Raw genomic sequence first — 15,000 nt, 5'->3', positions numbered from 1 at the left:
TTTCCTAGGCGTGTGGGAAGAGCCTGGTCTGGTGCCGGAGGGCAGGGCCAGGGGGCCCAAAGTGCCAGCAGGCACCACCTCAAGTGTCACTGCTGGGTGTGGTCTGCCAACCTGGCCACTGACTGAAAGGCAGCGGCCCAGGACCTGCCCTCAGAGAAGCCTCAGCAGGGCCTGCTCCCCTCAGGCCTACAAGTGCCAGCTCTGTCCCAAGTGGGGGGCAGCTGGGGTAGGCCTTCTCCGCAGTGGTGTCACAACTATGGAGCTTGGCAGCAGCCCTGGGACGCCCTCTGGAGCCCCTGCTGGGCTTGGCCCCCTGAGCCCTCCCCGCCCCTCCCCCGGAACCATCGCGCAGGCGGAACGTGGGCGACGGAGCAGCGGCGCGCGGGGGAGCGGGGCGGGGAACGGACCGGAAGCGGAAGTGTGGGCGGGGAGTCGGGGCTCGGCCTCTCCGGGCGGCAGGAGCGGCTGCGAGACGCGCAGGGCTGCCATGGCCTCCGCCAGCATCGACATCGAGGACGCCACGCAGCACCTGCGGGACATCCTCAAGCTGGACCGGCCGGGCGGTGAGGCGGGGGGTTCGGGAGGAGGAAGGGCCGGGGGGGCCAGTGGGGGGGCTCAGCGGGGGTCCTCGGAAGGGGCTTCGCCTGGCTGGCCTGTCTTGGAGCTGTGGGGGGCCCTTCCCCAGCCCGTGCAGTGGGGCTGGGCGGCTCTCTCTGTGGGGCGCTGACTGAGCACGGGAGGGGGTGCTTGAGGGGAAGCCCCCTCCCCCGGCTTACTTCCGAGTTAGCACCCCTTAGACCAGGCCTGTGTGCACCCCATCTGAGAACAACCCCCCCCCCACCCCGCATGTCCCTTTCTCCCCCTCCCCTCAGGCTTCAATCTGAGAAAGCACCCCTTAGACGGGGGGGGGAGGGCTGTAGTCCTCTGCACTTCCCACCTCCCCCCTGCATGTCCCTCCCACCCCCCTGTACTCAGGCTTACTTCTGAGTAAACATCCCTTAGACCAGGACCTGTGGTCCTCTGCATCTTCCTCCCCCCTCCCCATTGCACTCAGGCTTACTCAGTAAACACCCCTTAGGCTGTGGCCTGGGGTCCTCTACACCAGTATCTGTGAACAACCCCCCACCTTGCATGCCCTTCCCTCCCCTTTCCCCTCTGCACTCAGGCTTACTTCTGAGTAAGCACCCCTTATACCAGGGCCTCTGTTCCTTTGCACCTCCTGTTCTCACTCTGCAAGTCCCTCCCTCCCCCTTCCCCTCAGGCTTACTTCTGAGTTAGGGCCTGTGCTCCCCACATGGCACTCCATGAGGCATCTGATGGGTCTCTGTGAGATGCAGGAAGCTGGACTGGATGGGCGCCCTTTGTCCTGATCCAGCAAGAAGCCTCTTCCTGGGTTCTTATGATTCACAGTGTGGTCCAGCACTGCGACCCGGTTCATGCCCTATTCCAGACCACCTCCCCCCCCCCAAATTTCAGCAGTGGGAGAGTAGAACAGGCCAAAGAACATATTTATTTTCCCCCACAGCATGTGGGGAAAATTAGTTTGTGGAACTCAACTCATTAGTTTGTGGAACTCCTTGCCACAGGATGTGGTGATAGCTTTGACCTTAGATGCCTTTAAAAGAGAGAGAGGACAGATTTATGGAAGAAAAGTCCATCATAGGTTACAAGCCATGATGGGTATGAATAAACTCCTGGTTTTAGAAGTAGGCTACCTCCGAATGCCAGGTGCAAGAGAGTGGTAGCAGGATGCAGGTCTTTTGCTGTCCCTGAGGCATCTGCTGGGCCACTGTGACATGCAGGAAGCTGGACTAGATGGGCCCTTGGTCTGATTCAGCGGGGTCTTCTTATGTTCAGTTAAACCCAGGCTTATTTCCAAGAAAGCATGCAGTGGATCTGCGTGTTCAGACTGCACTTCCCTGCCTGCAAGCCCCGTTGATCTCAGTGGGTTTGGCTGCTTTAGGGTAAAAAAACTGCAAAATATTATTATTATTATTATTATTATTATTATTAACAGTATTTATAAACTGCTTTTCAACAAAAAAGTTCGCAAAGCAATTTACAGAGAAAATCAAACTAATGGCTCCCTGTCCCAAAAGGGCTCACAGTCTAAAAAGATGCAAAGGAACACCAGCAGACACCCACTAGAAAAGACACTGCTGGGGTGAGGTGGGCCAGTTACTCTCCCCCTTCTAAATAAAAGAGGAGCACCGACTTGGAAAAAGTGCCTATTATTATTATTATTAACAGTATTTATATACTGCTTTTCAACGGAAAGTTCATAAAGCAGTTTACAGAAAAAAAAAAAATCAAACCAACAACTAATGGTTCCCTGTCCCAAAAGGACTCACAATCTAAAAGGATGCAAAAGCAACATGAGCAGATATGCACTAGAAAAGACAGTACTGGGGTGAGGAGGGCCAGTTACTCTCCCCCCACTAAATAAAAAAAGAGCACCCACTTAAAAAGTGCCTCTGAGCAGATTAATTGAAGGAATGAGGCTGAATTTGGGCCCACAGGGGAAACACCCCCTTTTCCCCCTGCAAAAATGGTGACAGGGATGACTAGATGCTGCTGCTGCATTGGTAGCATTTGATTTAGCTCTTTAAAAAAAGAATCTGAAGGAAGCTAATTCCCTCTTACATGTGTTTCTTCTTCTTTGCTCTGCCTCCCCCCTTCTCACAGCGGTTTTCTGCTTTTCTTCCTTTAAAGCAGTGGTCTTCAACCTTTTTCATGTCTTGACCCCAAATAAAGTATGCGACTGGGGGCCTGTTGTTGATCCTTGCCCCCCTCTTGGGACCCTATCCACCTCTGCCCCTGTTGCCACCCATTCCTTCCCCTTTTTCCTCCCTCCCAGCACTGTTCACTGTAGCCAAATAGTCTTGTTAGAGAGAGCAGAAAAATTACCACGAAGCCTGGCAATAGTGAAAGCTGTTTTAAACACAATCACTAAGATCCTGAACAGGACTGGGACACAATCTTCTGGTACCTGAAGGGGTACACCAGATGCTTCCCTCTTTGCCTGGTGGTGCCCTAGTCCAGTGGTCTGCCACCTTTTTCATCCCATAAGTTGCTGTGACCCCACAACTGAGGCTTTGCAACCTCATTGGGGTCCCAACCCCAAGGTTGAAGAACACTGGCCTAGCCCTTAGTTACAGAATCTGAAGGAAACTAATTCCCTTTGACATGTGGCTTTGTCTCTCCCCTCCTCACATTAGTTTTCTGCTTTTCTTCCTTTAAAAGGTCTGCTCTCTCTTCCTTCTCCGTGCTTTGCATATTGCAGGCAATGGGTTTTGACTTTCTGTGCTTGTTTCAGGCTATTTTCTTGCAGCAGTTAAACTCTGTATGGCTAGAGTGGAGTCGTGCATCTGCTGATGATTGCAAAACTTAGAGATGTTTGGAAACTGAGCTGCTTTGGGCGGTTGCTAGTTTTTAAATCAGATAGGCCGCAATGCTATGCAAACTACTTTCAGAGTAATCCTCAGTGGGGTTTACTTCTGAGTAGATACACATAGGATTGCACTGTTAGCTGTTCAGTGCCTTGCTTGCAGGTAGTGTTTTTCAGCAACCCATCTGTGATCTTGGTGTTAATGTGTGTCTGGGATTTTTTTTTTCCTCTGGTTGCTTTGCTTTGTAATTGTATCTCTCCCATAATCACTGTTGTAGTGCTCTTTATTAGCAGTTCCCATTGCCTTGGTTGTGGTGCTAGAAAAAGGATTGTGCACTAGGATTGTCGGATCTAAACTCAGCTTATTTTATGCACATAAAATAATAATAATAATAATAACAGGTATTTATATACCGCCTTTCTTGGTCTTTATTCAAGACTTTATTCAAGGCGGTTTACATAGGCAGGCTTTATTAAATCCCTTATTAAATAGGGATTTTTACAATTTCAAAGAAGGTTCTTTCTTTCAAGAACGACTACATTCAAGGTGTTTCATTCCGATCCGGCTTCACATTCTGGCCTCCATCCTCCCACGCTCAGAGCAGATGGAATAGCTCGGCTTCAGCTTGTCAGCTGCTCCTAGGTCGCAAGGTGCCGGTGGCCTCGAACTGGCGACCTTGTGGATGTTATCTTCAGGCGGATGGAGGCTCTACCCTCTAGACCAGACCTCTTTCCCCATCTCATTTCCCTAACCACAAATGAGTACAAAGCAGTTTTTATCTGCTTAGCTAGTAGCTATGGCATTCTTCCTGCTCCACAGAGACCAAATAAGCACATTCCTTTTGTACCTGCTGACTAGCAAGGGGACTTTACAAGGGGGGAGTGGTGTCTCCAACTCATGGCCCTAATTAAGTATTCTAGTAAGAAATGCCACCTGGTGCCATTTTGAAAGAGTTGTTCTCTACCTCCTTGTTGCAGAGTTGCTATCTGCTTTGACAACATTTTTTACTTCTGTGGTGGGATTTACTGGTCACTGCTGCCACCCATCTAGTGATTCTGTCTGTGAACCTTTGGTTGCTCTTAATGTATTCTTGCACACTGATTTCTATATTTTAGGCCACCATTGTCACAAGGCCTGGAAAATCCATCAGTGGGTCTTGAATACAGCTTTATTGTGACAACCATGCAATATTCTTTGCTGATAAAGTCACTCGGATTCCATCTGGGAGAGCTGTCCTGTTAGTATTGTGCCTGATTTGACTTGCACAGCCAAAGCTCTTATTCCATCCCCAACTATGTTGCCAACTCTGCATTGTTGAACTAAGCAAGTTGGAAGTGTTTAGATACTTCACAGTTGTTGTATAAAGTGCTCACAGCTGCGATACAAGGACATCTGCAAGAGGGATCTGAAGGCCTTAGGAGTGGACCTCAACAGGTGGGAAACCCTGGCCTCTGAGCGGCCCACTTGGAGGCAGGCTGTGCAGCATGGCCTTTCCCAATTTGAAGAGACACTTGGCCAACAGTCTGAGGCAAAGAGGCAAAGAAGGAAGGCCCATAGCCAGGGAGACAGACCAGGGACAGACTGCACTTGCTCCCAGTGTGGAAGGGATTGTCACTCCCGAATCGGCCTTTTCAGCCACTCTAGACGCTGTTCCAGAACCACCATTCAGAGCACGATACCATAGTTTTTCAAGACTGAAGGTTGCCAACACACATCTTACCTTTAAATTTTTATAAGTATTCCAATCAGATCACAATTTACTTAGAGCACTGGGAGAACTTGATGATTCATAATTTTCAGGAAAAACCCATATTATGGGGCTTGGAGGAAGAGTCCTACCAGTACTAAAGAAGGCAGTGACCTTACAGTTATACCCAAAACTATATAACCCAGTCAGATATTGACCAGTGTCCAACTCCTTCTTTTATGGAAGTCTGCTGAGCATATGGTCACTGAGTTACTAATAATTCTTTGAAACTTCTTTCCTCAACCGTATCAGAGATGATGTTGATGATGTTGGCCCTGCTAAATGAGCAGTGTCTTGAGGTTCATGTTGAGAAGGTGTGGGAATACCTCCTTGCTGGTTCTGTGGGACCTTCTAGTGACTGCCTGGGGTATCTGAGCTGGTGTTGCCATGGTTAAAATCTTTTCTGTCTTGAGTGTATTCAGAATATGGTCCATGGAGTCTGGAACTGTCCCCAGTGCTGTTTAGCATCTATATGACAGTGCTTGGAGGGATTATATTTGAACCTTGGAGATGAGTCTTAATTGGTTAGTTTATCTTTCTTTACATAAGTATTTATATACTTTATATTTCATTGCATAAGTATGTAGGAGCAGCTATCTTGGTTCTAAACCCCTGTCTGTAGCCTGTGGGCAAGTGGATGATGTGTGTGTTTTTTTTAAGGCTGAGATTGAATGCAGGCAAGACAAAGGTGAAGCTGATGAGGAATCCTATGGCTTTTGAGAAAGTTAATGTCGGCTGTTTCTTGGGAGGTGGAGGTGATATACCACCTGAGCATTACTGGCTGAAACACTTTTTAGTTGTTGCTCAGACTGCAGCAGCAAACATCCATTTCATCTTGCTTAAACCATGCTCCTCTTCTGCTTTTTGGGCAGGTTGTGCCCTTGCCCCAGTGTGCCTCCTTCCAGACAGGACAGGTCAACCAGAGCAAAGACATCCCCTTACTAATGCACCATCTCTCCATCCACAGGTGGCATGTCTAGCTAGTACGGCAATAAGAACAGTTCATCAGATAAAGTAAGCTGAGGGGTTGTTGGTTTTTTTTCCCTGGCTTTGAATTTTTAAAGTGAAATTGCCAGCACAGAAGAGGTCCATCTTAAGGTATAAGAAAGAATGAACGGACTGATCACTTTTAATAGTGGAAAAACATGGTGTGTAAATTCCATCTGAGGCAAAGACTGCAGCATTCCTGCCCTTGCAAATGGTGTTGGCATCTCAGCCACGCTGGTGCTGGAGAGACCATGCTGCCTTTCAGCACAGGCATTAAGCGGCAACGTACTCTAGTTCTAAGGAGCAGCCTGGATTTTCATCTCAACCTCTGCTCTTACAGGCTGTGGTCTGATCCCTCCCCTTTTGTCCACTTATTTCATGCAGTGGTTTCCATGGCTGCAGCAGCAGCAACCATTTCATGAGCCTGGTGTGCTGTGATTCTTGGCATTACCTACCACAACCTCGCCCATATCTGCTGTGCAGTGTGATGGTGCTTGGTTGCTAGCGAGCCATGCCACCAAAGCCAGGCTGTGTTTCCAGCATTTAAGCAAAGGCTGTCCTAGAAAGCCTGCCTAAATCTATTTTTTTCTCTCTCTCTCAAAGAAGGAATTGTCACATTCAAGGTACTGACTTAATGCAGGGGAGAGTGTGGGTTTGATGATGCATGTTGTTCCAGGATGGATGGTGGGGGAGGCAGTAAAATAGATGCTAAATCAATTTGCACTAGTTATTCTGCAAGAAAGTGGGAAGTGTCTCTTTAGCTCTTACTTTCCTTTCCTAGCCAGTGTGACATGAAAATGAAAGTTGATACTTAGCATTCTGTGTTCTTTGTGGATTTCTTATTAGAAATATTATACAACACACCCTGTAATCTGCGGTGTGGCTGTAGGCAGATAGGTTTTGAAGCCACCTCATTTGTACATTTATTATTTATTTTAATTATTTATACCCTGCCTTTCTTCTGCCAGAACGGATGCATATACAGACACATAGCACGTGATATCTGGAGAGCTAATTAAGAAAGACTTTGGGGTTGAGTTCCCTGTGAGATCCTACAGGCCCTCTTCAGTCATAGGGGTTCAGAAACATCTTCAAATCATGCATAAAGAAGCTTAGCAGTGATGTGATGTGAAGCTTAAACTGAAAAGCCACCATATGTGATTGTTTTGTAGAAGATTTGCAATCATGTTTGCATGGATGTATGGTTTGGCATGATATTGAAATTGGCAGATTGTAATTACAGCCACTGCTCTGCTTTCTCCTGAAAAGGATAAACTTATGAATTAGTGAAGCTGAATGCTGAGAGGGTGGAAAAGTTAAGCCATTATTTGTTATTATATATCAGAAGGCTTAAACCATAATATAGGTTGAATTATGGTTAGCATGAACTATGGACTGCATGGTATCCAAATAGAGCAATAGCCTGGCAAGTAACTCAAAAAAATTGAAGAGGCAGTGCAATTCAGATTTTACACCAAGTTATAAGTAATCTAAGTAATCTGTAAGTAGTATCCAAGTAGAATGATATTTATCAAGTAGCAAAGATTCTCTTCATTTGTATAAATTAACTTGTACTGTATTCTTTCTGGAAAATGAACTGTGGTTCCAAGTATTATTCCTGGCAGCCGTCCTTAACAGTCCTGAAATAAATCGGCAGCTCAGCAAATGCAGTAAACTACACCTTTGATTGTTGCAACAGCTTTGGGGCTTGCTGTCAGTAGTGCATCTGGTTCCCTACAAAGTGTTTGCAGGCCCTTTGTAATCGTTTCTGTAACGTTAAAGCTTCTTTTTTTCCTATATCTTTGTCAGACTTCTGGGAGGCCTCGCAGGTCTTCAGCTCTCTGCTAAATGTATTTAAATGGTACAGTCTAAAAAAGACTTTGATGCTCCCTTGGTCAAGGTTGTTTTGTTTAGCCAACTCTCCACCCATTTGTAAAATCTGATGAGTGCAAACATAGTTGATCTACATGTCCTGTGGCATTAATTCCATATGCAGGCAAGTTGAGTGGGCATATTTTCCTTGTGCCTTCTGTGGTCAGATGCCACATTAATGCTTTAGTGGAAAAGAGCTGCTTACCTGGTGGTGACTTTGGAATTCAACATGAGCTAGTGTGCTTAGCTCTGTTTGGATGCTTCCTCTGCTGTTCAGCATGAGAAGCTGTTTTTGTTTCTTTTAAAACTCCTCTATTCCAACAGCCAGTCTGTGGATCACAGTACAGCACGTACAAGGCCTAAGCCTTGTACAAAATGTCAAATGCATCTTTTCTAGGCTGCTACCATTTTTTGTTGGCTTCTCCTTTGCTGAAGCAGTTATTTGGGTAGAAAAGCAGCGGAACCATTTGCTTGTGCCTAACAGAGAAGTTCTTTATATTTCTCCTCAATGAGATCATTCTCTCCCATATTGCACTCTTCTCGGACAGTGAATTCTTCAGTGGGAGACTGACAGGCCAAAAAATTCACACGCCTGTTTTGCAAGCAGGAGTAAGTATGCTGTTTTTTCTCCCCCTCCCTTAGGTTCAGTGAATGAAAACCAGAGACCACCCAGTTCATACAATGGAGATTTGAATGGCCTGCTGGTACCTGATCCCATAGCAGCTGGAGATGGAACTTCCTTGGCCAAGCCAGTACCCCAGACAGTTCCCCTGGGAACATTGCAAGAGAAGCAAGTCATGTAGGTATCTTTGCTCGGGCGGGGGGGGGGGGGCAACTGAGCTCTCAAGGTGTATTTGATGTGGGTTTACGGGATAAGCTTTTTAGTCAACAACTCAGCAAACAATCTCACCTTCATAGACATGGTTTCTGGTTTGTCCTTGATCATTGGCTTAAGGTGATTTGGCTCCAGAGAGATCTTGAGCTACAGTATTTGATCTACTGTGCTGCCCAGATTTGAGCTACTGTATTGCCCAGCCATTGAGGAAGTGCCTTAATTAATCCCAGTGCAGCGGGGATAAGTTCGTACAGTAATGGAGGCTTCATTCTTGGTGGTCTAGTTCAGCAGTCTCCGAATTGTGGACCATTGCGCTCCAAGAGTCTCTATCTGGGTGTGGCCATGGTGAAGTCTTACCTAAGACTAAGTCTTAGTCATCACCTAAGGGGTGATGAAGGCTGCCAGCGTTCATCACCCCTGATCTTCACACAGACTGACGCCGGCAGCCGCTTCTCCTGCCCGTCACCCCAAAGGTTCTATTCACCGACATCCTGGCTGAAGCGGCTATCTGGCATGAGTGTGTATGAAGATTGGGGGGATGAACGTTGACTGCTGCATGTAAGGCTTTGTCACCGCTCTGCCCCCTGATGGAGAATCTTAGAGCGCTGGATCCGACCAGGCAGCTCCTGGTCTAGATGGAGTTTTGTGACTCCTGATTCACATTGTTCTGTAACCTGCATTGTTTCCCAAACAATGTGCAGCTGTACAAATTCCTTGCTTTCATGTAGCTGTTGCCAAAAAGACAAATGGGGAAAAACGCTACGTTGTGGTAACGGGCATGCCTGGGTTTTTGGGTGTGTGGATGTATTAGAAGTGCAGTGTTACAGTACAGGAGCTGCAGCATTTCAAAGAGTTGTCCTCTTATATCTCCTCACTTCAGTAGCAGAGCAGACCCAGAGCAGACCTTTTGAGAAGACCTTGTGGGCATTTTTGCTGAGCATGGCATCAGTCTTTGCAAGTCTTTTTGTCAGTGTTTAATTTGGGAACTTCAGTATGCACAATCCTGGCACTTTGAGCTACTCAGAGCAACAGCTGTTCATCCAAATGTCTTTAATTTTAATATTTCTTCTCTTTCCCTTTTTTTCAAGCTGCCTCTCTGGAGATGACAGTTCCACTTGCATGGTGATCGTAGCTAAAGATGTTGAAATAGTTGCGAGCAGTGATTCCAGCATCACCAGTAAAGCCAGAGGCAGCAACAAGGTAAAAACAGGCAATGTCAGTCTGGTCTTGCTACAGCAAGCCTTATTGAGGCTAGGATTATATCGCTGTCCAGCATTTCCAGGGGCCGAGGCTCACACTGCTGCTTCACTGTAAGGGAGTTTGCCCTTCTCTCATTTTCCCCTTTGTTGCCAAACTATCTTTTATTTATTTAAATGTGTGTTCCCTTTCATCGCCCAGGTAAAAATCCAACCAGTGGCCAGGTATGACTGGGAGCAGAAATACTACTATGGCAACCTGATAGCTGTGTCAAATGCCTATCTGGCATATGCCATTAGAGGTGAGTGAGTTATCTCCCTAGGTGCTTTCACACCGGCTGGTGGAGTGGGTTGCTTTTGCGCTCTGTGTTGGGTTTACAGTTGCTGGCACTGGCTTGGCTCCATGGACTGATGTTTTCCTTGTCCCTCTTTGACAGGTGCCAGCAATGGCTCTGCCATGGTGCGGGTCCTGAGTGTCAACACCGCAGAGCGGACCCTGCTGAAAGGCTTCACGGGTGGCGTAGCAGACCTCGCTTTTGCCCACCTCAACTCCAACCAGCTGGCCTGCCTGGATGAAGCCGGCAATTTCTTCGTTTGGTCCCTGGCCATGGAGAATGGAAAAATCCAGTATCTTCTTTTCCAACTAAGCTTTGGCTCATGCATGTGGTGGTATTAGCTCTATAGGAGCAGATTTGCTGTGCAGTTTAGAGAGGCTGACATCCTGGAGATAAAAGACCACCCCTCTCTTTAAAACCTTTTAGTTATGTGCAAATATTTAACTTCCGCCTGTCAGGATTTCAGTGTATTGCAGCGATTTTCAACCTTTTTCACCTTATGGCACATTGATAAGTTGATAAAATTGGCAAGGCACACCATCAGTTTTTGACAATTGATAAAGCACACCACGCTGCTGGCTGGGGGCTCACATCCCCCAGTGGCCCTACTAATATACGACTTTCCCAAACTCCTATGGTTCACCTGTGACTATTCGTGACACACCAGTGTGCCACAACACAGTGGTTGAAAATTACTGGTCTATTGTAACATTTCTCATCCATTCAGCAAGCGAGATTCTAAATCATTGCATTCTGTCTCCAAAAAGGATGTTCCTTTATTCTGGTCCTCACATTAGGGACTTGTCTCATTATTGCAGTACTGTTTGATTTTGGCTTTCTGCTCAGTTTTTTCTTCAGTCTGATCCTGGTTTAATATCCCTACAATCTGGGTCTTGTTGAGGTATGTCAAAGTGTAGATTGTTACCTCCTGTGTGACGACAAAGTGAATAGTATTGCAGTACTGGAGATCTTATGTGCCAGTCCTTGAACATCCTTGGGTGGTGTGTTTGGCAACCAGGGAGAGAGGTGTATATAGCAGAGTCACCAGGTTCTCTCCTAATTGGTTTTAGTGATAGGAGTAATGGAGGGGCACCAGGCCTTTGAGCACATCGGTTGAGGTGCAGGCGTTATTCATCCCAGGCGGGCTTGTGAGCTAGTTTTTTTCTTCTGTGCGACATCCCCCCCTTGCTTTTCAACAATGTCAAATCCTAGTTAAAAAGATAATTCTTGAGAATACAAGGCTGCTTGAACATCAGGTGCACAGTCAGGTGAAACTCAAGAGTCATACTGTTTGTTTCTATGAAGTTCTATGGGCAGGAGGTCTGGTCTAGAGGCTTAAGCCTCCATGTGCCTGAAGATAACATCCGAAGGTCGCCAGTTCGAGGCCACTGGCACCGTGCCACCTTGAAGCAGCTGACAAGCTGAGCCGAGCTATTCCATCTGCTCTGAGTGTGGGAGGATGGAGGCCAGGATGTGATACCAGATCAGAAAGAAACATCTGAATGTTGTGGTTTCTTGAAAGATAGAAACCTTCTTTCAAATTGTAAAAATCCCTACGGGGATTTAAAAATTGCCTGCCTATGTAAACTGCCTTGAATAAAGTCTTAAGGAGAAATCTGAGGACCAAAAAAGGCGGTATAGAAATACCTGTATTGTTGTTGATGATGATGATATTATTATTATTATTATTATTATTATTATTATTATTATTATTATTATTATTATTGAAGTTTGTTTGAAAATGTGGTCCTGCTGCCCCTTTGCTGGAGGCAAACAGCCTTTGCAATTGATTCTGGTTATATCTGAGATATGCCAGTGAGTGGTACTCGCTGTTTAGATTTGGGTGTGTGTGTATGGCATTCTTTTAAACTTTCTATTTCAAAACAGTACATACCTATTTCTTAACTTGGTGATCAGAGAGGAGATTTTGGTGAACGTCAAGCGACCAGATGGGACTCCTCTGAACAACTTTCGGAGAATCATATGGTGTCCCTTCATCCCAGATGAGAACGAGGAGAGCTGTGAGGAGGGCAACCAAACTCTGGCACTGTTGCACGAGGATAGGGTAAGCAGCCTTTCTTTCTTTCTCTCTCTTTCTCTCTAAGGCAGTGTTTCTTGAAGAGCAGGTGTGCCTGGCATAAAAATGGGGAAAAAATGCTCAAATTAAATTTCAGTTAAATCCCATATATCCTTGCTAATAGGGCAAAGGGCACCTTTAAAGTGGTGGAGTTCATAATTAGCTGGGGAAGGGCAACTGTGTCTCTTTCTTCCAACACAGGTACTTTTGTAGTCGTTTACTAATATCTTTAATTTTGCAATTAGCTCTTTTGGAGTAGGGAACTATTGTCTTTGTGTCTGTGCTTTGTAAGCTGCTTTGTTAACTTTTCTGTTGAAAAGTCGTAAGTAAATATTATTAAGAATAACAGATAAAAGCCTGTGGATTTGGGTTGCCAGACCCTGCTACAAAGTTCCACCAGAAGGGCAAGACGTTTGGCTTTTTATAAGAAGTAGGGATTCACAAGAACAGAAGTCCTGTTTTCAAGTGGCATGCACATAGGGCAGTTAACCAAATTCTTGTACAGCCACAAATATGAGGATAAGCATGAGATCCACATGTTCAGTGAGCATGCAGTGTTTTTGCCAAGCATGTCTGGAAAAGTCAACTTGTTTGCCTACATTGTGTCAACTTGCAACCTCCCTAAGGAGGTCAAGTTGTAGCTTTGAGCAAATCTGTTTTGGTACAAGAATGAGGCAAGTGGGTCTCTTCAGATTTTGTTTCTGAGGCACGGGTCAAAACCACTTTGGATGTTTGTGTAAAAAATCCCAGAAAGGGTAGAATACACACATGCACTTGATTTTAAACATGCCCTGTGCCTTTAAGACTTTCAGTCACCATAGTACTACATGCCAATGGGAACATGGGACTGTTTACCTGGTGATTTCATTGGGACTTGACCAAGAATAGCACTGATTTGAGTTGCATCATTTATGTCCCTAGAGCAGTCTTTCATTGACTGTGAGTTGTAAATTAGTGATCTCATTTGAGAGAAGGGCATGAAACTCTTTGCTACAGAAATATTTCTTTTTTGACAGAATTGGGGGCTTCACATTGGTCTTGTGGATCGCTAAATTCCATTTTGACTTGGACATGAAATTATGTTCACACACGCATGGGCATCTCTGGATTGGCTCGATGATTGGCAGCCAGTCAGTTTCTCCATTGAAAAGAGCTTTGCTTTAGCTGCTCTTGGGTGCTATGTGTGTATCCAGCTTCTGTCTCTGTTTTCAGAACCTGTGATGGATCATTCTCACACCCAAGTCACCAATTGCAGCATCTTTCACCATGATGAACTTGAATTTGTGAACTGATTCTGTGTAACTTTCCTTTATGTAGAATGCATGGTGTATTTACTGTACTTTGCAGGCCAGTCAAAGACTAGGGTCCTTACTGAAGCAAGTTCTAGAGGTGGCAGAGAAAAAGGCAAAAGACAAGCACGCCTAATATGGTTGTGAGCGAATGCAGTTGTGCTGTGTTGGGTTGTAGTAGGGAATAAAAGCAGGTGGCAGAGTAGAACTTTAGAGGGACGGCAAATGAAGGGCAAGTTTATAACAGGGATGGCAGGGGGACCTAAGTTCACTCTTGCTGTAGCTGCAGCACACAATTTGTTCTCTTTGTTTTTCTAGGCAGAGGTTTGGGATCTTGATATAATCCGAGCCAATCACAGTTCCTGGCCTGTGGAGGTGACCAGTATCAAAGAGGGTTTTATTGTGGTAAAAGGCCACAGCACGGTAAGAGAGCTACTGAAGTTGCATTAACTTGTTAACCTCATAGTCTTTCAGGGTTCTGGAGCTAGCTTGGCTGAGGAGACCAGTGAATGGTATTAAACTGAACGATTGTTTTGTCATTGCACCCAAGCGCTCTACCTGTATAGTAAGAACCAGAGCTCTCAAAGTCAGACCTTGATACCTGGATAAAACAGAGTTGTTTTCTCCATCTTGTCCTGCTTGCATCTCAGCACTGTGAGGCAAAGCAATATGTTTGTTTTAGCAGTAATTTATTTTTTTGCTTTCCATCCATTTTATGGTTAGCTGATCACAACCTTGCTTACAAGACAAGGGATGGGCAAAGTCTTGTGTCTTGGCTTAACCCTGTTAATTATGTTGGGGATAAAAAGCTCTTCTTTGAAATGGGAAGCAACACTGGAAGTGATGTTGAGCATATGACTGGGGGGAGAGGTGGGGTCTTGTTACTTTTTATGGGAAACTAAAATGACCCAAGGAAAAGTCTGAAGTTTCTCCTATTAGAAAACATATTTCTGCATCCTCTGAGCATAAGATTGTGCTGTTGGATGTTAGCAATAGTTTCTGGACAGAGATGGACTGTGTTCAAACATAATGTGAAAACAAGAGCCCATAGTATGTTTTGAACTTCTAGGTGTGCAACAGACCACTGTGGTTTGAATGATTTTGCTTCCCATTTGCTCAGGACTCTGCTTCATACAATTCCCCTTGTCTCCATGGTGGAGCAGCATCCTGAGGTGAAACAATGGGGCTAACTGTGGTTTGTCAATGGTCTGTGAATTCAGATGTAATGTGAAACTAGAATCAGCACAAACTGTATTTGTAAACCAATTGCAAA

At 45.6% G+C, this 15,000-nt stretch overlaps 1 protein-coding gene across 1 annotated transcript in view; it reads left to right on the top strand.

The window, feature by feature from the left end:
* Window positions 1-429: 429 nt before the first annotated feature.
* Window positions 430-15,000, top strand: part of EDC4 (enhancer of mRNA decapping 4) — a 35,260-nt gene continuing 20,689 nt past the window's right edge. Inside the window, exons 1-7 of the mRNA XM_066637305.1 lie at window positions 430-563; window positions 8,638-8,794; window positions 9,919-10,030; window positions 10,229-10,328; window positions 10,464-10,653; window positions 12,279-12,426; window positions 14,046-14,150. Coding sequence (XP_066493402.1) covers window positions 488-563; window positions 8,638-8,794; window positions 9,919-10,030; window positions 10,229-10,328; window positions 10,464-10,653; window positions 12,279-12,426; window positions 14,046-14,150 — 888 coding nt within the window. The 5' untranslated portion in view covers window positions 430-487. The remainder of the gene's footprint in view (window positions 564-8,637; window positions 8,795-9,918; window positions 10,031-10,228; window positions 10,329-10,463; window positions 10,654-12,278; window positions 12,427-14,045; window positions 14,151-15,000) is intronic.

This window comes from Tiliqua scincoides, chromosome 9 (genome assembly GCF_035046505.1).
Source record: "Tiliqua scincoides isolate rTilSci1 chromosome 9, rTilSci1.hap2, whole genome shotgun sequence".
In the NCBI taxonomy this organism is placed as follows: Eukaryota; Metazoa; Chordata; class Lepidosauria; order Squamata; family Scincidae; genus Tiliqua; species Tiliqua scincoides.
The sequence above is the reverse complement of the archived record's forward strand: the minus strand, read 5'-3'. Positions and strand labels throughout refer to the sequence as shown.